We start from the raw sequence: 20,926 nt of genomic DNA, 5'->3' as shown, positions 1-20,926 counted from the left end.
CCTCACTCGTTAACCCACTTTCTCAGAGTGGCCCAGTCACGTCTGTCCTATTGGTGGAGAGGTCACCATGCGACTATTTCAGTGTTACAGTCAGGCTTCACATGAGGCTGCCGCCACTCTGCTCTCTTGTCTTTGTTTGACAGTTGCATCAGTAAAGGAAACCGCCTCAGAGCGTACGTTTGCACTTTCCACGACGTGAAGGGGAGAAACATCAAAGCAGTGCCTTGTCTAAGCCCTCCACACTCTCACACTTTCTAGCTTCAGATTATTTGAATTGCAGCAGGCCTGCACTCTCCTTCCTCCCCACAGGCACTCAGTCTGAATAGTAATTAGCTACTGCCCTCTATTTTCTTTCCCTGCTTCTTTCTCTCCCTCATCACATTATCATTCGAATACTTGGTCTCCAAAAAGAAAAAAAAGAAACAAACAACTTAAAGTCGTGTTAACACCTGCTTTGTGAAAATTATATAAACACTTGGCAAAATATTACAGAGGAAACGTGGATTTCCTGCCGTTTTCTCTCATCTTACAAGAGCGAATAAGCCTGATGATAATGTGTCTACTATAATCACACAATAGTAAACTCCAAGGAGGATCCTCCAAACGGAAGAAAACAAGTTTGTCAGTGAAGTATTCGAATTTACCCAGAGTAACTGACATACGGCCCCTCCTCTTTGGCTCTGGAGCTCCTCTGCATTTGCCTGAGTTCAAGGGAACATGTATAAGATTGAACTGAAACCTGGTGGTGACATTTCAGCATTTTGTCCACGCATTAATAATATATTAAGGGGACAAAATATTAAGAACACATTTGAATTTGATTATCAGCTCTGCTTTTAGACAAGAAGAAAACTGAATGTGTGTACTAGAAGACACACCCACCCACACTGGGATAATATAGCTAGATAAAAAAAAAAAGTATGTTGTCTGTCTCTCTGTGTGAGCCATGTGACAGATGGGCGACCTGGTACAGGGTGCACCCTGTAGATAAATATGTACATCCAAATACTTTTGTCTATATGGAACATAAATGTAGATCCTAGCAAATGGTTCATGTCCTTTGTATGATGCATGCTTTCTGTACTGAACAATCAGTCCAGACTGCTTGTGAATACAAGACCATGCAAGCGTATCAACAAGACCATGCAAGTGTGAATGACACTTAGGGTGCTACTGACAAAACTTGGAGCTTTTTGTTTCTTCTGTGACTTCCATATTGTTCGCCTTTCTTCAGCGTCGAGGATCTTATTCTACACTGTCTGACATATCACACTTTTACACTGCTTTTTTTTTAATGATCATTTCACCAATTCAAGGTGTCTTGTGCAATGTTTTATTTCATCAAACAAAACATCTTTATCTTTTTTAGAGAATTTTATAATGATGGTTTTAGTAATTATTGCCGTTTGGGAGGATACAAAAAACAACAATGGATTATCGTAAAGAAAGCAAGAGAGAATTTCTGTGTACCTTTACCTTTACCTGTACCTTTACTCTGTCAGACAACAAAACTGGAATTACAGGCACTGGTGAGTGAAAGAAAGTGCTTCAAAAAAGCCTCAAGCTCTAAAACACACACACACACAGTTTCCCTGTAGTTGATCTCTCAGGTGATTCGTTTTCCCTGAAATTGTAAGCAGGGTGTGGTTAACTCTGGCCAACAGTGCAATTCATGTTTCTATGTTTGCCTCCACACACTGAGCTCAAGACGTGTCTGGGATGAAACCGTGACTCAGTCGGCAGCCCTTCCACCTCCTTCCTTAGTTTCTTTCTTTGCTGGAAACAAGACTGAAAGAAAAGGCGTGGAGACACACCTGACACATTGCATTTCAACATTTGCTGGAAGAAGCCGTTGCAAACGTTGAACACAGTCAAACGCATATCCTCCTACGGGATTTACACAACCAGTGAGATGCTGAGTTCTGGCTGTAATGTTATGTATGACAAATGATGTAAACCTAAAAACAAAAATGTCCCAGGATCAGTATCACCGTGTCCAAAAACATCACGCAGGTGCTGACAGAGTTTTGCACGCTGTTAAACACAACCTTTATATCTGTTTTTTTTTTTTTTTAAATATTATGCTAACTTAGCAAATGCTATGATTTTGTGCTGTCTTTGACTGCATTAAATATGTCTAGCGTCTTACAGAGCGAGATCTAAACTCAGGCGAGGATTGTATTCCTGGTTTTAATTGTGTGTGTGTGTGGTGGGGGCTGAAATGCTGACTGTGAAGTTCAACACACTTTTAGATCGGCGTCACAGAACTGCCTGGTGAGCAGATGTCACAGTCAAATCCTTTCCAGTCAAGTCAGATTACATCAAGTGTATTTGTACAGCTGACTGTAACGTATAACGTCTCCCTGTGAGGGTTCATGACCAAGCCTGTACACTCTAGAACCACAAAGGAAAACAGAAAATGAAAATGGGAGATGAAGCTATTATACAAAAAAGTCTGGTAAGGTTTCAAAATGGTGTAACAGCAAAGGTTAAGGGTCAGTGAATGGAGCAGCTAAGTGGACGTGTGGTTTAGTTGATGAGATCAGAACAATCAGCCTGGCGGAGCAGAAAAAGAGGCTACCTCTGCTTAACTCGTTCTTACTGTCATTTGCAATTCCTACGAAAACTCTTCACACACCAGTTTTCTTGCTGAGACCTGTACCAGTGGCCAGTATCCAATATGTAGACATCAAGAATTTGATCAAACATGAGGATGTGTGAACAAGTGATGTGGTCCTTATGAGCAAAATGTAAAAATAACTCAATTAAAAAAATGATTTGTTTTTCAAAATAAAAGTTGCATGTTGTATAAGAACAACAAAAGCACCAAAGGAGCTCACTTAAAAACTGTTTTGGTGTTAAGCAAAACACATGAGAGTAGCCCTGTTTAATGCAAGGCCTGATACTTCCAAAGACCCATTCCACAGAGACAGTTTATTTTGGAGGACAGCAAAGCATGACTTAACGTGAACCTCCAGAGAACCAGACGTGAAAACTATGATGGGCACTCCTCATTAACCAGTGTGAGGTTTCCCTCAGAAGCATGTAGAACAGGGGTGGGCAACTCCAGGCCTCGAGGGCCGGTGTCCCTGCAGGTTTTATATGTGTCCTTGATCCAACACAACTGATTTAAATGGCTAAATTAGCTCCTCAACATGTCCTGAAGTTCTCCAGAGGCCTGGTAACGAACTAATCACGTGATTCAGGTGTGTTGACCCAAGGTGAGATCTAAAACCTGCAGGACACCGGCCCTCGAGGCCTGGAATTGCCTACCCCTGATGTAGAAACTTCAAAAATTCATTCAAATTCATGGTGAAAGACTATTTTCACCATGAATTCCTTTGAGATTATTTTCTTTTTGATTTTACGTCTTTGTTTATATTCCCTTCTATTAAAGTGTGCAGCTAAGCATTTACAAACTGAGCTGTAAATAATTAAGAAAGCATTAGAAGGTTCTTAGGCCTCTCATAAGTATTATAGTTACTATAACTTGCTTTAATTGTTAATGGTTTTGCTTAAGGATCCCTGTTCTGTAGCACTTTTTTGCCTCTTTGGTTATTTGAAGTCTGAGTGTTTCGTCTTGGGTTTTTCTTTTTTTTAAAACTTTTGTCAGGACCCCCTCCTTTGACCTCACAGTTATAATTATCCAATCAGATGCCTTGTTTTTAATCTGTTAGCAACGGCAGAACTTTTACTCGTCCCACCGAATAAAACTTCTTTGTTGCTGTATTCATTTGCAAAAGATTCACGGAGGAACATTAAAAATGTAGAATATATACACCCATGAGGGGCTTTTATTTGTACAGTTGAAACTATAACCAGCTAAACCGTATAGTGCATTTCCTGTCTTCACGGGTTGAAGGGGATCGGCTAATTGCTCTCGATTGACTAATATGATTTATAAGAAAATCATGCAACACAGCAACACTCAACTGCATTTCTCCCCCACATTTGCGAAAGCATCTCAGCACATTATCATTGGTGGCAGAAGCCTCATGTTTCCCGTATAATGGTTTTAACAGCTTAGCACAGTGTGCAGTTGTGTTCCTGTATGTGCTTCAACATATGGCTGTTTTAATCTGATAAAGACTTTATGGAAAATTTCAAAAGGAAAAAAATGCATGTGTAATGGGGGAGGGAGGATTTGGGGGCAGGGTGTGGGTGGTCACACAAGAGCACGAGGGAACGTGACATACGAATCCATAATGGTGTCCTGCAGGTTTTAGATGTGTCCTTGATCCAACACAGCTGATTTAAACGGCTAAATTACCTCCTCGACATGTCTTGGAGTTCTCCAGAGGCCTGGTAATGAACTAATCATTTGATTCAGGTGTGCTGACCCAGGGTGATATCTAAAACCTGCAGGACACCGGCCCTGGAGGCCTGGAGTTTCCCACCCCTGTGTGAAATGAACACGATGGCGCTTTAGAAGCATGTGAAATCAAGATGAAATAGATTTACAGAAGTAAGCTTGTGAACTTTGCTCAGTCACTGAATGAGCATTTATTTGGAGTCGGCTCCAAAATGATCAACAGCATGCTGAAGAGGTCCTGTTGTGCAACGGATGTTGATAAACGGATGGGCGAACAGTCAAGTGTAACGTAGTTTGCAGTAGTTTGCATATTACAGCCAACAGGCCCTCCAGGCAACAAAACTGCAGGCTAACATATCTGTGTTAGGGCAATGAACTTGCATGTTTAACTCTATTTCAGTATGTTTGGTTTGACCACAGACATCCAGACAAGACAGGATGAGAAGCCTCGTATCTGATCGAAAAGGTCAAGCGGCACAAGGCTCTTTTAAGCTATTCCTCTGTAGTTCTTGTGCTTGAATTAGCAGCTACTATAACATTATTTTCCAGCCAGTACAATCAGTAATTGATTTGGGCTGAGTTATGATGAGGACAGTTTATCAAAATATTAACCCACTGACACGTAGAATAAGTATAACGTGTTGAGCTCTGGAGGCTCGGCCTGAAAGTGAAAGCAACATAAACCAGAAAGAAACTTGGATAGCAGTGCACTGCCTGGACTGAAGCATGTGAGGCCAAGTCCGACTGCCACTTCTATTTGTCACTTTTTAATAATTCAGCAAATAGCATATCGACTTAACCACACTCTCTCTTTCCAACACTGTCACCCTCACTCTGGCATTTCTTTGACTTGTGCTATTTTTAGCAGAAAGTGGCATGAGAATGGAAACTAACAGATCAGAGGAAGTTTAGCTTTAATTACCAGAAGGTGTTGGGAAGCACAACGTTAAAGCCAGAGGAGGCTAAAGACCCACCTGTGGTTCACTGTGAACTTGAACGTGAGACGATTCAGTTACCCAGCTGGAGGGGTGCGCTCGAGTGTCATCTAAATAATTCAGTTTCTTTAGTACACAAAGCAGCAGAGGGTTTTTAGTAACAGTGTGTCTGCGCTCATGGTGAAAGTGGACATGCAAAGTTTTACATGAAAACCATGATCCACAAATTAAAACAAACCAAACCGGATCCTGCTGTGAAACAAGCAGCAGAAGAGTTCATCTTTTCATGGTGTAGGATCAAGCCTGTGGCCTGGGACAGTGAAGATCAGAGGGCAGCTCCTTTGCAACAGTTAATGAGCTTTTAAAGAGATAAAATTAAAGAGATAAAAGCTAAATCAGTTTCCTTCCTGTCCCGGTCAATGCTGTGTGCACACCAGCCACAAATAATTGGAGCTGTAAGCTCTGCAACATGAATACACACATTTTTAAAGGCTGGTACCAAAAAAGGGTTTGGTAGAGGTAATTTCACCAACAGGTACAAAGCATTAACTTCACTCAATTATACTATAAGGTTAATGTTATGTGATATTAAGGGTGTGACTGCTTTAGGTGGGTATTGACTGATGTTCAGTGTTTGGTTGCACTAAAAGACACCCTAAGAGCTTAGATTTGCTGATGCTGGCCAAAGTTAGCATCCCATCACAAATCAGAGTAAATCAGCCTAGCTAGCACTAGCAGACAACACTGAAGGTCTACCCTAATTCGAATGTGGCTATGTCCAGTTTTTAAATGAGGAGGCTAACAATACGACGGCCAAGACGACTTCTAAAAACAAACCTGTCCATCTTTTATATACAGTCTGTCATAATGACAAACTATAATTGTATTAGGTCTTATTATAAAAAACAGCCCACTGAGTCACTCCAACATACACCCTGCGTCTGCTCTTAACACTCTTCACTGCAGGAAATGCCAACAAAACTACTTCAGTATTATTGTTATTTTTTTTAATCAGACACACAGGACAGCATTTCATCTATTTTTGTGGAGGGTAATACTGAAATAATAAAGCAATAGGGGGACAGAGGAAGACTGAGAGAAGTCATTTTTAGAGTCAGAGTGGATGGGTGGGAAAGGAGGAGAGATCCCCCCGCAGCAGTCCTGGCCCACTGTGACTCACAGGCTAAATGAGCCAGGCTTGTTGCCCCCTGATGCTCTGTGACCTAGATTGAGAGATGCAGGCAAGGCTATAATCTCTCATTTCTCTCCCTCTCTCTCAGTATGTAGCGGGCTGCCGACATGAAAACCTGCATCCCCTCTGCAGCAGCATCGCAGGCAGACAGCGGGATGGATGCTGTTCATTAGAGAATACACACGTCCACTCAACAGCAGGCCCTTTGCAACAGGGACTGGGGAGCTCGTAAAAATATGAGAAAAAAAAATACTATGTAAACACATAACTGCAGTCTTACTGGACTCGTGATGCACTTATGGTCAAACACATCCATGCAGAAAATCATGGCGCAGATGGCATATATTATCATTACAAGCACCAAAATGATATCTAAGCTTCAACACTAATAGCAAAATGCTGTTTTTGTTTTGTTTTTAGCATAGCATTGCATAGGTTTGGGGGCAGCAAATTCAATCTGACAGTCTACTCAAACATCTCACCCACTGTTGGATAAACTGTCATAAAAATGCTGACGTATATTCATGATCTTCGAAGAATACACCATGGCAAAATGTGCAAACTATTACCAAGGTGTAGATAGGGTCCACGGGCTCACAGCGGCCAGATTTGTCAACACGATAGTGCTGCAACTGTACAAGATGCTATCATCAAACTTTACTAGAGCTGAGTTGAGCTCAAAATGAAGCCCGAGTTCAAAGATGGATCAGTGCCATCCCAAAAATAGTGCCGGAAGTAGGGTCAAGGGGGCTATGGGCCCTTCCCACAGTATGCTCCTATACCAGAGTTTTTTCACACATGATGTATTTCCATGTCTTTCCATTTGGTATATAAAACTGGTAGCATTTCAGCACTGAATGGAATAGTGTCAAAAAGCTTGACAGGTAGGTCTGTGCGATATGAACAAAATCTCATATCCCGATATAAGAATTCTATCGTCCCGATACCGATATAAATCACAAAAATGTAACATTTTCTGTAAATTATGTGACTCTCGGGCAGCTCGACTTGCGGGAAGTGTTTCCAGCTGGGCGTCGTGTACCTGGAGTCGAGTGTTTTAACTGATGCATGAAACGATACATTTTTAGACATAAGCTGTAACGGCCGCCGTTTTCTTTGTGAGTATTTATTACACGGCGTGCTGCGGGGAAAAGCCTGCTCTAACATTTGGGTCTAAGGTTTATTTTTTAGAACCTGGCGGCTCTTTTTTACTAATCTGCTCTTTTACGTGATTCAGTTTATTTTGAAAAGTCTCAACAGGATCTTGAGCTTTATTGTGAAAGGTTTATGTGGAACATAAACAAGCGGACACGCGATGGCGTTGTTGCTAACAACAACGCATAAAACAGGCGCTTTTCTGTCAGTAGTGTGGTTATATAAAATATAAGAGAAAGAGAGAAAGAAGAAATTAATATAGCCACTACAGTGACCATCAAAACGATGAAAAAATATTGCCGTAAACAGTTTATTTTGCGACACCACGAAACAAACGATAGCATAAAATTTAACGATAGACGTTTTTATATGTCATCGATATATATCGTTATATCGAACAGCCCTATTGACAGGTGTGTGAAAGTCATAGCTCAAGGGCAGGTGTGATCTGACAATGAAATGGTGTCACAGCTGCTGTGATCCCACAACAACAGTGTTTAGTTCAAATCAATAATTGTCTGACTGGAGAATAACTAAACATTATACTCAACATTGCTTGACAAGCTGTTGAAAGTTGTTTTTCACTTTCCTTCTTTTACTTTCACTCACTAACATACTCTGAAGATAGAAGCTGCTGATATTATGAAGCCCAGACGCAGAAAACAGTTGTGGTTCAGAGGCTCCAAATTCCAGTCGAGTTCAAACAGCAAGTCTTTGACACCAACCCCCCCGCCGCCGCCTCAAAGGTTCTCTTTGTGTCCATACAGTCAAAGAGGTTAAAGTAGGTGGAGCTGTGCCCTTTCTCTCTCTCACACACACACAGACACACACAAATACAGACGAATAAACACCCACACTGCAGCCCACAACTATTTCTGTCAAAAAAACGCTGATCCACATTTCCTCTGTTTGTTGCTAGGGGAGTCCCATCTATGTGGGCAACAATGGGGGGGAATTGTTGCCATGTATAAGACAGCCATGAGATTGCTTCAGACTCATTGGGGGTCCAGCTGCTGTTCGCCTTGTCCCATCGTATGTATTCTGAGCAGACGGCGAGGGCACTTTATCTCACTAGAAGTTGCGGATACAGAAACAGGACATCTGGACAGCAGCGAACCTTTTCATTAGCAAGAGAATCATGTCTCATCTAAAGTTACAAATGATGCACTCACCCTCTGAGGCTCAGTCCCCAGAAGAGGGACAAGTGGTGTCGACTTACCTCACAATCTCACTAAAAGACTCTCGCAGGTAACTCTGACCACGGTAGGCCCCTATGCTCAAAAATTCCTGCTTGCCAGCAACAGCTGCTCCAGGCAGACCATTTGACAAGAATGAAGAAGCAACCGTTCGCGAGGTCATAACAAAGCAAAAACACCGAAAACTGTACACAGCTGAAATCAGATAACTTGAAATCCAATCAGATTAGAGTAAATAACGAGTAGTTTGAAACCTGATAGACATCCTTTAAAGAAAAGCACATTTGTTTCCTCCCATTATAAGAATAAAAATATACTAGAAAGAAATCATTTATCATAAATATCTATAAAGGTGCACAGAGAACCATTTTTAGCAAATTCCCTCCTGTGGCCCAGTGGTCCACGGTGTTAACTGGTTAAACTGGCTGGTCAAGTGTACCGAGCACAGCTTCTGTGGGTTACAGAAGAACTTTCCTCTAAAACCTATTTCTTTTCTTCTTCTAAGGAAAGAAGGCTACTCCATGCTGAAGACAACAGCGTCCTTCACAAACCAGCACAATCTGGCTCTAAGCAGTATTATTCAGTGAAGTAGCCACTGAGGACCCGAGAGGCATGTTTCTCAAACTAAGGACTCTGACATACTCTGGAGCATGTTTGAAGGTAGTGGTACACACACTTGGACCTGGCAATGAGTGGCCTTCATTTATTAAAAAAAAAAAAAAAGTCCTGACAGTTTATGAATAACCCTGGGCGATCGTGGCTCAAGAGTCGTCAGTTTGTCTTGTAATCGGAAGGTTGCCGGTTCGACCCCTGGCTCTGACAGTCTTGGTCATTGTGTCCTTGGGCAAGACACTTCACCCATTGCCTACTGGTGGTGGTCAGAGGGCCCGGTGGCGCCAGTGTCCGGCAGCTTCGCCTCTGTCAGTGCGCCCCAGGGTGGCTGTGGCTACAATGTAGCTTGCCATCACCAGTGTGTGAATGGGTGAATGTGTAAAGCGCTTTGGGGTCCTTAGGGACTAGTAAAGCGCAATACAAATACAGGCCATTTACCATTTTTTTATTGCTTTTGGACATCTTAATAATAAGACCTGCCAAAACCAATGCTCCAGACATTCAACTAACTATATTTATAGTGGAACAGAGGATATTCATTTCTTTTACAAAGACATTTCCAAACTACATGATAGGTTCTCTTAGAGAAGATCTGACTTAAAAAATCTCAAACTCTTAAAACAGTAAGTTTCACAACCAAAGTGCTGCCTTTTGGGCTCAGTGGCACTTACATTTTGCAATCATGCCACAGTGCTCAAACATCAACCCACACCAGGTAAACTGATCTGACACTGCAGTTTTTCCTTTTTCTTTTTTAAAAGTTCATCAGGAAAAGTGCAGGATGATAACAATCGCAGTTATGAATGTGCCATTACTGCACGCCAGCGTGCACATCATTACGGTTATTTCTCATTCGCTGCCTCTCAGCCACGTTCAATGAGATGAACATACAGTGAACAACCTTAGTTATTCACTCTCATTATCACACTGCTGATTGGAGCCTATAATTAAAGACACAACTCTTTCCCAGCACTAGCTCAGGTCTGAACAGGCTGCAGTCATGCTCTGAGACTCTAGTCTATTAAGAGTGGTGCTGTTTTGTTTATTTTGCAGTTCCTATAACCTGAATCTAAACCAAAAAGGGGGAAAACATCTTTTACATTTCACAGAGGCGTCACCTTTTGAATGAATAAAAAAAGAAAGTCACGACACTTTTGCCGAGGTTCTTCTTGCTCTCGTGCCCATGTGAAGTTTCACCTCTTCTTTCACATGGGCTGGGCAACTCTGTGCTGCAACAGAGACTGAGGCATCATTAGTGGCCCATGCTTCCTCCTGCATGGCTCTCCATGTGAAACACAACATTACTCATCCACCCCCAGGCACCTGAGAACTGCACAGCACCAATCAAGTTGCTGCACAGTGATTCACAGTGTGAGGAGGAGACTTGCATAACAGTCAGCTCCATATTCTCTTTTCTTCCAGCCATTCTTACAAAAATAAATAATTAAATAAATGCACAAAATCCATTTTATTTGTGCAGCAGTTCAGGGTTCAGAGCGTTCAGAGAGCCCAATGAATCAGTTCGTGTCCACAAATTCTTCACACACAATGCCTTGACCCATTTCATTAAACAGAAGTGTATGTGCTCTGTAAACATTGCGTGGTATAGATGTGGGTTCATTAAGAATATAGAGAAGCGGAAGCTAAATAAATAAATAAAAAACCCAAATATTAAGGTGATCATGCTAAGAGCATGCCATACACACGAAGATGACTGATGGAGAAACAACAGCTGGAAAAGGAGGTCACTTTGTTTTTATAAATTCTTGCAGTCGTGTCCCGATGCACTGCAGCAGCACCGACTCTCCTCCAGCTGACACGGGAAAGCAGACTGTGGATGACTGCACACAAACACGCTCACGCAGCCCTCTCTATTAACTTCAGCGAGCCGCAGCTTTCCCATCACCACCACCTACTTATCGCCGCTATATGCAAACCCTACCTTCGGAGAGCTCCAGATCCAACTCCGCCAGCTGGTCCCTGACCTCTTTAGGCAGAGCCGACAGATCAACGCCGCGGTCGGCCATCGTTGGAAGCACAGCAGCCTGCGGGATGTTTGTGAAATCTCAAATGACAGCAGGTAAGATCCACCATGAAGCTCAGAGGAAGAGGTGGGGGGATTTAAAAAAAATCAAGATGTAATAGTCGTGTTGTTTACTCCATCTCCGCGACTCCCCGACACCGCCATGACTGTGGGAGATGGGAACAACTCGCCAGAGGAGTCCGTCAGTCACATGACCAGGCTTGATGGTAATTGCCGTGACAGGATGGTGGGATGAAAAGCAGACTCTCTGCTCCCTCTGCTGTTGTGTTTTTACAGCTGGGAGGGAAAAAAAACAGCATTCCTGTCGCCTCAGCTCACCTGCCACCTTCCCCTCAGGTGGGTGCTAGCTCGAGTTTGTACAGGTATTTTCATGCACTAATGGTGGAAGTGGCGCCAGGTTTTATTGGAGATATTTTGTGTGATGTTTCAAGGAAATATACAATCCCCCGTGGATTGGGGGGCGTCTTTTCCTAATAAAAAATAGATAAATAAAAACAAAATATCTGAATAAAAAAATGTAATGTTCACTTGCACACTTAACAAATTTAACAAAATTTTTCAGGCTGCATCACTTTTTATTTATTTTCCACCTATTCCAAACAAAGATGGCGCCGGAAATCACATGTACGCACTCATTTTAAACACGCTCGCCGGTCAACTCCGTACTCACACCTTTCTAGTACCAGGTTGGTCGGTCTTTTGCCTCCAGAACTGCTGATTCAACAAGGTGCGTCACATTCCCAAATGTGCTCTGCTCCATTGAGATCTGGTGACTGTGGAGGCCATTTGAGTACAGTGGCAAGCTCAAGAAACCAGTTTAAGATGATTTGAGCTTATTGTGACATTTCACACTGTCTTGCTGGAAGACAGTGGCATAAAGAGATGGGCATAGACAGAAGGAGTGGAGTTTAAACAGTGCTCAGTTGGTTCTAATGGGCCAAAAGTCTGCCAAGAAAATATACTCCATGCCATTTACACCAGCAGCAGCAGCCTGAACTGTTGATACAAGGCAGGATGGAGCCATGTTTTCTTGCTGTTTCCACAAAATGAAAAAAATGAGTCTCATCAGACCTAAGAGCCAATCTTCTATTATCCAGTTTTGGTGAGCCTCAGTTTCCTGTTCGTTACAGGCAGGAATGGAACCCGCTGTGGTCTCTGCTGCTGTAGCTCATCTGCTTTAAGATTTGTCGTGTTGTGCATTCAGACATGCTCTTCTGCGTACTTTGTTTGTAACAAGTATTTACTTGAGTTGTCCTTGCTGTCAGTTCAAAGCAGTCTGGTGATTCTCTTCTTACATCCAGAGAATTACTGGATGCTTTCTCTTTTTCAGACCATTCTCTGTAAAACTTTAATAGACTGGTTCTTATATGGCATCTTTCTACTCTGAGCATTCAGAGCACTTTATACAACTTACCTTATTCACTCATTCATACAAGCACTTTTTATCCAACATTCACACTCCAATGGATGCATCACAGCGGAACATGAGGTTAGCATCTTGCCCAAGGATATCTGGCATACAGACTGGATGAGCCAGGGATTGAACCACCAACTTTCCGTTTAGTAGACGCCTCCTGAGCTAAAGCCAACCCAAACTTACAGCACCTGGTATGCCAAGGCAGTCTGCCATCAAAGTACTAACCAGGCCAGACCTACTTACCTGCTTAGTTTTTGAGATCAGACAAGTTTGGGTGTGCTCAGGGTGACATGGAAATATCCATGTCTAGGCTGGTGTGCTTGTGTGAAAAGTCCTACAAAATAACCAGTTTCTGAATTACTCAGACCACCCCCACCTGACACAACAACTCTGCCATGTTCAAAGTCCCTTTAAATCTAATGATCAGTTTGAACTTCAGGGGTTTGTCTTAACCACGTCAAGCCCTGGTGAGATCTGTGTGCAACTATTTTATTTGAGTAAATACTGTTAATTTGTATAATTATAATAATATTTATATAACAAACAGAATTTGTGTTTCTATGTATCTACGTTGTTGCCCTTTTGGCCAGGTTAACCAACCTATTTTGACAGCAGTAAAGGCAACACTATGTTTAGAGTTATGTTTCAATCAGTGGTCTAGATCCTGCATTTAACACCCTTTAACTTGTTTTTGGTTTTCCACCAACCAAAAAAAAAAAAAAAAAAAAAAAAAAAAAAGGTGGAAATTTTTATGCCATTGTTTCATCAGCTGCACCCAAAAAGATGCGATAAGTTTAATGAAAAATGACTTGCAGGCTTAAAAGCAGCTTACTTACTTTTAACCCCAACGTACTATTACTGAAGCACAAATCAGGTTCATTAATTTATTTTTATTATTTGCTCAAGACAACTTATTCATTAGTTGAGACTGTACACAAATAATGTATCCCATCTTGAGGCCTGAGTAAACTCCTTCCAAGACATTTTCCCATGTGGATTCACTGTCGCTAAACACTTAAAAACTGTCCTCTTTACAAATTAAGGGGAAGTACTATTACATGAATTGGGGGGTGGGGGGTCTAACATACCCACAGAGCAAAAATAAACATCTTAAAACAAAGACATGTTATAAAAGAGCAACAGGGAAGGGGGCAATATGATAGTCTTGGAAGTACAATGCCATATAAAATAAGCTGCATTTTAAAACTTGCAATTAAAAAGAAGCACCGTGCACAAGTATTGAGTCTACTTCATTATACAAGACGGCTCGTCAAAAGGTGGAAAGCACACAAGACCAGGACACCTGTAACTCTCTAAAAATGCACACTAATCACAAATCTCATTCACTCAAGAATACTTATCTTCACATTTGCTTTGGTCACCTCATAACTTTAGCTTTTAAAACTCGACCAAACACCCACCACCCCCTCAGCAGCTGGGCTACACATGTCATCTAAATGCAAGAACATCGATATTCAATAGAAAAATATATTGCACTAGTCTTTTCTCAACTGAAATGCATGGGTACTGGAGTTTAAAAATCTATGTATGATTATCATTTAAAGGCCGTCTGAAGGATCAAACTTTTCAAGTGTGTTACATTAGGACCGAGGATGGAATCCTTACAACGATTTTTGCATTGATAACAATGTTAGAGAACCGAAAAATAACATGAAAACAGTGAATAGGATGAATCACAAACAGTGGTAATCTTCACCCTTAAATACTCCATGCAGTCAATAGGGTTTCATACACAGGACTAACATGTCATCCATTCTGAATGGGTTAAAATACATGATTTTTTTTTTTTTTAAAGTGTCAGGCACACAATCACAGGGTAAACAGTGAACACCATCTACAATTTGGTTTGCTAAGAACTCAGCTAACTAAAGCGACGAGTGTATTAACTCAAAACTGAAAGAACAGGTTGAAAACAAAACAATAGAAACACTTTCCAGGCTACTGCTCACTGCATTCAGCTCTCCTCAGACTTTCACTGCATTAGCAAAACATTATCTGACTAACATATCGGGCATAAAAAATCTTTTCTTACACGTGAAAAATACAAGATATTTTACAGAAAAAGTGTCAGCCTGGGAAGGACAAATAAAGAAAAGAAAAAAAGAACTCATCACAACCAGTGTGTAGGAAGAAGATGGACTACAGTGGCTTTGTGAAAGGAAGTTACAAAAAAAACGATGTTTCTGATGCAATGATTTTCCATTCAGATTTTTCTTCTCGAGCCTTTACACCTTTCCCAAGTGTCAGAACTGAACAAGAACTTACCCCAAACCCTGCAGAGTGAGTGTCTGACGTGTAATTCATATTTACATAGAGAGAGTGACGAAGCTTCAATGAAAAAGGGAGCCTGCTTGGAGTGGAGGGCTGATGGAGGCACTGTGCCGCGTCTTTGTGTGATTATCGGTGACTGTGAGGGAATTGGGTGGGCGTGGAAGTGGATCTTAGTTTTGGGGTGTGGGTTGGAAGGGGAGAGGGATTTGAGGGCAGGTTCCTCTTTTCAGCAATCTTTGCACGAGTCCGACCTCCGAATGCCACTCGAGTTCATTCTGGTCTATTAAGTGTCTGCGGATCATCTCGGGGCGGACTGCGGCTGCGTTGCCATGACAACCCCTGCAGCCTGGCCCGATCCCATGCCGGCCAAGACGGACATGGCCACCGCCTCTGCAGCCCGCACGCTCAGCCCGTTGATGGTGGCCCCCGGACTTGTTGCCGAGGGCGACGGCACGTGCTGAATGACTGCCGCCGGGGAGCCGATGGGTTCAGTGGAAGTATCCCTGGAGGTTTCCTCTCCTCCTGCAGCTACAGACAGAGAGAGCAACATTCACCCTTAGAGAGGTGAGCGAGTAAAAATAATGCATTAGATGGGATGAGGTGACAGATGAATCCTGGCACAAGTGACACAGTACAAGAACTCTGATGGTCAGTTCATTATCTCAACTTGTTACCTAATAAAGCTGCCTTCTTCTGCATAATAGTGACAGGGCAGTCCTTGTGGGCCAGGAGAAGCTGCTTCAGCTGTGCCACCTCATTCCTCAGATGGGTTACTTCATTCTGACAGCAGCACAAAAAGAAATACAGTACAAAAATCATTCCCATCATGCCCCGTTATTACCATATCACCACAGAAACCCATTTATGACCGCCAGGGTGTTTACATGCTTGATGTTACGCCCTGGAGACAACTCACTGTGAGGGAGACGTTCATGTTGGCCAGATCTTCTGCTTTTTTCTCCAGAGAGTTCACCCACAGCTTCCGCTTTTGCCTGCAGCGGGAAGCAGCTGCCCGATTCCTTTCCAGAAAACGCTGCCTCCTCTCGTCAGGGTCCATCTCTGCTGCTCGCCGCCGCCTGCCCCCTGTTGGCTGAGCAGGGGACACCTGGAGAATGAGGAGGGGGTAAAAGTTGGCTACTTGTAAACCCAAATGTGATCAGTAAGTGGGGGGAAACAGAACAACTGCATCAGGAACTCCTGACATTTAACAGGGGTAAAAATTCAGGAGTAGCAGATAATTTGGTGCCCTTAACTGTCAAATTAAAGCATCCAAACCAAAACACAATAAATCCAATGCTCATGCGTGACTTAAACTGACTCAGCCTTTATTTTGCATACGTGAGCACAAGCCTGACATTCTGCTAAATATTTCTCTTTGATGCCATCAATAATGTGAAAACTACAGCTGTTAGTATTGAGTCTCATTTAGCTTTTTGAGGGAACATTCAAAGGTTTTCCTTCATCACACACATTTAACAGTCTATAGTCCTAGGTGTGCTCTAGGACCACATAACTTGTATGATATGTGCACTATCTACCTGTGGTTGGGCAGGTGATGGTGCATCAGAGTTTTGAGAGGGCTGCTGGCTTTGTTCCTGTCGCTGTGGAACAGCAGGGATGGATCCTGACCCCCCACCAATGCTATCTTGTGCTCCTGGGCCCTGATGAGTTAGAGCTGCCTTCAACCGCTAAAAAAACACAGAGACAACACCCAGGTCGTATAAAAGTTTTATAAATGTCATTCGTTTGTTTATGTAAATGAAATGTTTAGCCAGCAGCCTACAAAATGATCAAAGTACAACTGATGGTCTCACCATCTTTGCCTCAGAGTGAAGAGTATAGCCAGATGGGGAGGATGAACCACTGCTAGCACCTCCAACAGGCGGTCCTGGAATCCCAGGGATGTTAGGCACTGTGTTCACTGGCCTCGCAAGCTCCACATAGCAACGAATATCCATAAAGTGGAAGAGAGGGAAAAACCAAAAGGATATGTTAAAATTCCATCCCAAGTACAATTTGTTGTATAGTTTTTCATTTTTCTGGAAAATATCTTACAGATATAACTGAGGTCATCTGCACAGGACTGGGCAAGAGAGGAACTGCCTGCCCATTAGGGAGGTGCCTCACCAGTGGATACGAGCCTGTGGGAGAGCTGTTGGCCAGATTAGACATTTGTAAATAGGTGCTTCTCCACTGTGTTCCCACTGATAGAGCAGAGATCAGGCTTACAGTGTTTCACTTTTCCGATGAACACTTCTTCATGAGTTAACTGTACAGAGCTTACACAAGCAGCATGAAGATGCGACTCAAAAGTTCTCAAAGGTAAGCTTGGCTTGAGGAACACGCAAGTCTGGAGAATCGGAGTGGTGCAGAGCTGCAGCTCTCCAACACCTGCCTCAATTTCCATAGTAGATCAAGACACATACGATGACAGTAACCATACTTCTTTAGGAAATTAAAAAACAAAAATATGCTTTCGGTTATCCTTTCTGGACACATTACTGCACCATGAGCTTCACCGATTAGCGTTTTTATTTGACCTTCCACAGTAGACTTCATGTAGTAATAGATATTCACCTCCCTCTAATTTTAAAAATTCACTCCTGCAGGTGTACCAGGTCTCTGTTGTAGCAACTGCTGCCTCTCCATTGAGTCTCAATCCCATGACAGGAAGGAGCCTAACTCCACTGTGTTGATCTGCGACTGAAGTCAGTAGTCCTTGTTCTACTCTGTGGATCCACTGCAAGCTGCAGGACCACTCTAACGAGCACATTCACGTGCTGCTACACTAAACTGTGGTACAACACAACAACTACAGCTGCTTACTGTAATCCAAGTCTACGGATAACAGATTTGCTGAAGAGGCAGCTATATTTTTAAGTTTGGGGGGAGCGTCTCAAAAAAGTTTAAATATTGGTAGAGAAACAATTTGTTAAAAGAGAAAAAAAAAGTGATGCTTTCTTTTGCACAAAAAAACAAAACAAAAACAAAAAACTTACAATGGCCATAAATGATGGCTAATAAATAACAGACACAGAGTCTAAAAGGCACTTTATGGTTCAATAGAGAGCGACTGACAAATATAGACTTTCTAATTAATAGGAGCATATCTCCCCACCAGGTAAAAATCAAACAGTCCCATCTTTGATTTCTGGTTGGACTGGATTACTGACTTTCTTGCTAGTTGGTCATGTGAAATTAGACCTATAATTTCTACATTTTACCAGCAGTTAATTCATTTTACGTTTTACAAATTGTCAGCATGGTCCACAAACAGTAAAGCAAACCACAGCAACCTAAATTATTTTACCCAAGCTGTCTGTTGGAGGGTGGAGCTTGTGTGATGACGGAGGTTGGAGATGGCAACGTGGGGTGTAGGGAGTCATTACTCATGTGAAGGGGAAGAGAACCAGGACGCACAATAGTTGGAGTGGGAGCAGAGCTTGCCACGGGCTTTGTGTAGATCTCCTGTTAATAAATTAAGCAATGTAACTATTTTTGTATGTCCATCATTTTTACCTGCGTGCAAGGACAGCAAATTACAACACAACTCTCACCCTAGAGTCTCTGCTGTTTTCTGACATGCTGGACGAGGAATCAGGAGTTCCAGGAGGAGAAGAATCAACTTGTAAGGGCCCCTCATCCTCATCTTTTACTTCAGATGGTGTTTGTAAAGATGCGGCCTTGAAGACCAAAAGCAAAGATGAGAAGATGAAAGCCTTCAGATTTTATCTCGAAACCAGCACACCGCATGATCTACAGTAACCCTGTCTTTCTCACCGGGTTTTTCGTCCTCTGATCATCTTCCTGCGTTTTGCAAAACTCTTGCTCGAAGGAGGTGGCCAGCTCATTGAACAAACCGACCTCCTCACAGTTCTTCAGAAAACGTGTGGGAGTGGGGGTTTGGTCTGCCAAAAAACAAAAAAAACTGTCAGTATCAGTGGACAAAAATATCACCTTCAGACACAGACTATTATATACAATTCATCTATTCAGAGCACTGACCACCTCCTCAGCACAGATTAATATAAAAAAGACAAATGGCGATGCCATTACCTGCAATGATAACAGAGTCTGTCCTGGCAGGACCAAATTTTAATGTCATTTCATGCTTGTGTTTGTGTACTGACAGGTGATCTTCATTTGTGAATCTCTGCAAAAGACACCACACATGACATTTAAGGAATATCAAGACAGTTTTAATCCTGATGCGAGATTAATAATGCCTGATTTCCACTATTAAAGCAATGTTTCATCATACATTACACAGCACCTTATCAGCAGTCGTAATTGGTGAGCTAAGCTGGGTTCAGTTAATAACAAGAGAATAAAAAGCAGAGATTCAGACTCCTATGGCTGTTTAGAGTTAGAGGTATGTCTTAAGAAATCATACCTGCCCACATCCTGGGGCAGTGCATACAAAGGGCCGGTCATCCGCCATCTCAGACAAATGATCTGTAAAAGAAAGCAACAAACACAGCAATGTCATCCAATTTATTAGGCGATAAACCAGCTGATGCTCAGGTTCCCAAGACATATTACATAAGGGCACCAGATATGTTACTACCAAATGTTCTTAACCTACAGCATCAGCTTGAGTGTTATGGAGCTGATAAGAACTACAATCTAAATCGTCATAATTTACACGTGCCTGCTCATCTGTCACCAAAATCACAATAACATCTGGATAGGAGGGACACAGGCCGAAGACTGTGGGCCTGTTTTGAGCATTTCTTTAGACTCGGTTGGGTATAATGTTGGACTAGCGTTCAACGATGAGGCAGCAAGAGCCAAAGCACCTCACCATGCAACCTCCACTTAGCAGGATTGAGTCACTGGCGTTGGCTATTAGCGCTGTCGATGTGGTCCGGCTATGTAGTTAGCTATAAGACATGGGTTACAGGCTGTGGACAGGACACACAGGTTACCAATCCATTACTAGTTAGCTATGACTTAATGAGAAATGGGCCGCAAGGTAGCACATCCACATTGCTAAGCACGTGAAATACTGTTTTCCACAACCTGACATACGTGTCATTATAGCGAACATGGAAGCTAACATTGAACAAACTCATTCCACATATCAGAAGGCGCGGCACGTCTAGCAAATAAAGCTGTTTAGTGCAAGTACAATCCCCTAGCTGAGCTCATGCTAAGTGCTAATGGAAGCTTCGTTAGCTTACCTTAAGTTACACTAACACGTCCGCCAACTTAGTAGCTAGCATTACACGTTAGCACGCTAATGCTAAATAGTGCCCATATACCAAGCCACGACTGTATGAGCGCGGTGCATCCCTTATGAATATCCAGACACACATATACACACACATTTTTTTTTTCTTTAAATGACGATTTACATTACATTTTACTAAACTATGCCCTAAACTTACCCCACGTTTAGACTGCCTCTTCACTCCCCCCCTCCCAGCTCCGGACAGCGCTGCTGTGCTGCTGCTTGGCCGTTGTTGACACTCTTGACACTTCCATTACCCAAATACCGCGAGAGAACTTGGAAGAGTTATTATGTAACAAGATTTCTCTGTGCGGGAGGGATCGTAGATTTTACACGAAATAAGATTGATATTATATGAATCATTACATATTCTCAGACTTTTATCGCAATGTGCCGTTATGTCAACTCTCTACATATATATTCCGCTGTGTTCGCGTCAACTACCAGCGAAAGCTATGAACACACCCACTGAAGACTAAGCCAAACGCGCCTACAGCAGTTACATAATGTTTATTTCCGGATGTTTACTTGGCAGATG

At 42.4% G+C, this 20,926-nt stretch overlaps 2 protein-coding genes across 9 annotated transcripts in view; both read right to left on the bottom strand.

Moving 5' to 3' along the window:
* Nucleotides 1-11,646, bottom strand: part of dip2bb (DIP2 acetate--CoA ligase B (putative)b) — a 44,268-nt gene extending 32,622 nt beyond the window's left edge. For all 4 annotated transcript variants that reach the window (XM_085158911.1, XM_085158913.1, XM_085158912.1 and 1 more), the window contains exon 1: nucleotides 11,345-11,646. In XM_085158911.1, coding sequence (XP_085015037.1) covers nucleotides 11,345-11,429 — 85 coding nt within the window. In that variant the 5' untranslated portion in view covers nucleotides 11,430-11,646. The remainder of the gene's footprint in view (nucleotides 1-11,344) is intronic.
* A 2,087-nt stretch (nucleotides 11,647-13,733) lies between these two features.
* Nucleotides 13,734-20,877, bottom strand: atf7b (activating transcription factor 7b). 5 transcript variants are annotated; one of them, XM_085158922.1, is made up of 13 exons: nucleotides 20,546-20,877; nucleotides 19,960-20,059; nucleotides 19,549-19,610; nucleotides 19,212-19,308; nucleotides 18,936-19,063; nucleotides 18,713-18,838; nucleotides 18,466-18,623; nucleotides 17,211-17,307; nucleotides 16,970-17,089; nucleotides 16,694-16,843; nucleotides 16,072-16,260; nucleotides 15,830-15,935; nucleotides 13,734-15,683 (listed from the first exon to the last, which is right to left on the bottom strand). In XM_085158922.1, the coding sequence occupies exons 3-13, from the start codon at nucleotides 19,594-19,596 to the stop codon at nucleotides 15,454-15,456; spliced, it is 1,449 nt and encodes a 482-aa protein (XP_085015048.1). In that variant the 5' UTR covers nucleotides 19,597-19,610; nucleotides 19,960-20,059; nucleotides 20,546-20,877; the 3' UTR covers nucleotides 13,734-15,453. The 5 variants fall into 5 exon arrangements, with proteins under 5 accessions (XP_085015048.1, XP_085015046.1, XP_085015050.1 ...); XM_085158920.1 differs by lacking the exon at nucleotides 19,960-20,059; XM_085158924.1 differs by lacking the exon at nucleotides 19,960-20,059 and having other exon boundaries at nucleotides 16,072-16,245.
* Nucleotides 20,878-20,926: the final 49 nt, after the last annotated feature.

This window comes from Neolamprologus multifasciatus, chromosome 5 (assembly GCF_963576455.1).
Source record: "Neolamprologus multifasciatus chromosome 5, fNeoMul1.2, whole genome shotgun sequence".
Lineage (NCBI taxonomy): Eukaryota > Metazoa > Chordata > Actinopteri > Cichliformes > Cichlidae > Neolamprologus > Neolamprologus multifasciatus.
This window is presented reverse-complemented; position numbering and strand designations above follow the sequence as displayed.

Excerpts from the sequence above, each read along its gene's own strand:
- atf7b (XM_085158922.1), bottom strand. The coding sequence starts at position 19,596 with ATGGCGGATGACCGGCCCTTTGTATGCACTGCCCCAGGATGTGGGCAG. Across the intron at positions 19,064-19,211 it reads AGACTCTGTTATCATTGCAG|ACCAAACCCCCACTCCCACA; the intron begins GTAATGGCATCG and ends GTTTTTTGGCAG. Across the intron at positions 16,844-16,969 it reads TTCACTCTGAGGCAAAGATG|CGGTTGAAGGCAGCTCTAAC; the intron begins GTGAGACCATCA and ends GTGTTTTTTTAG.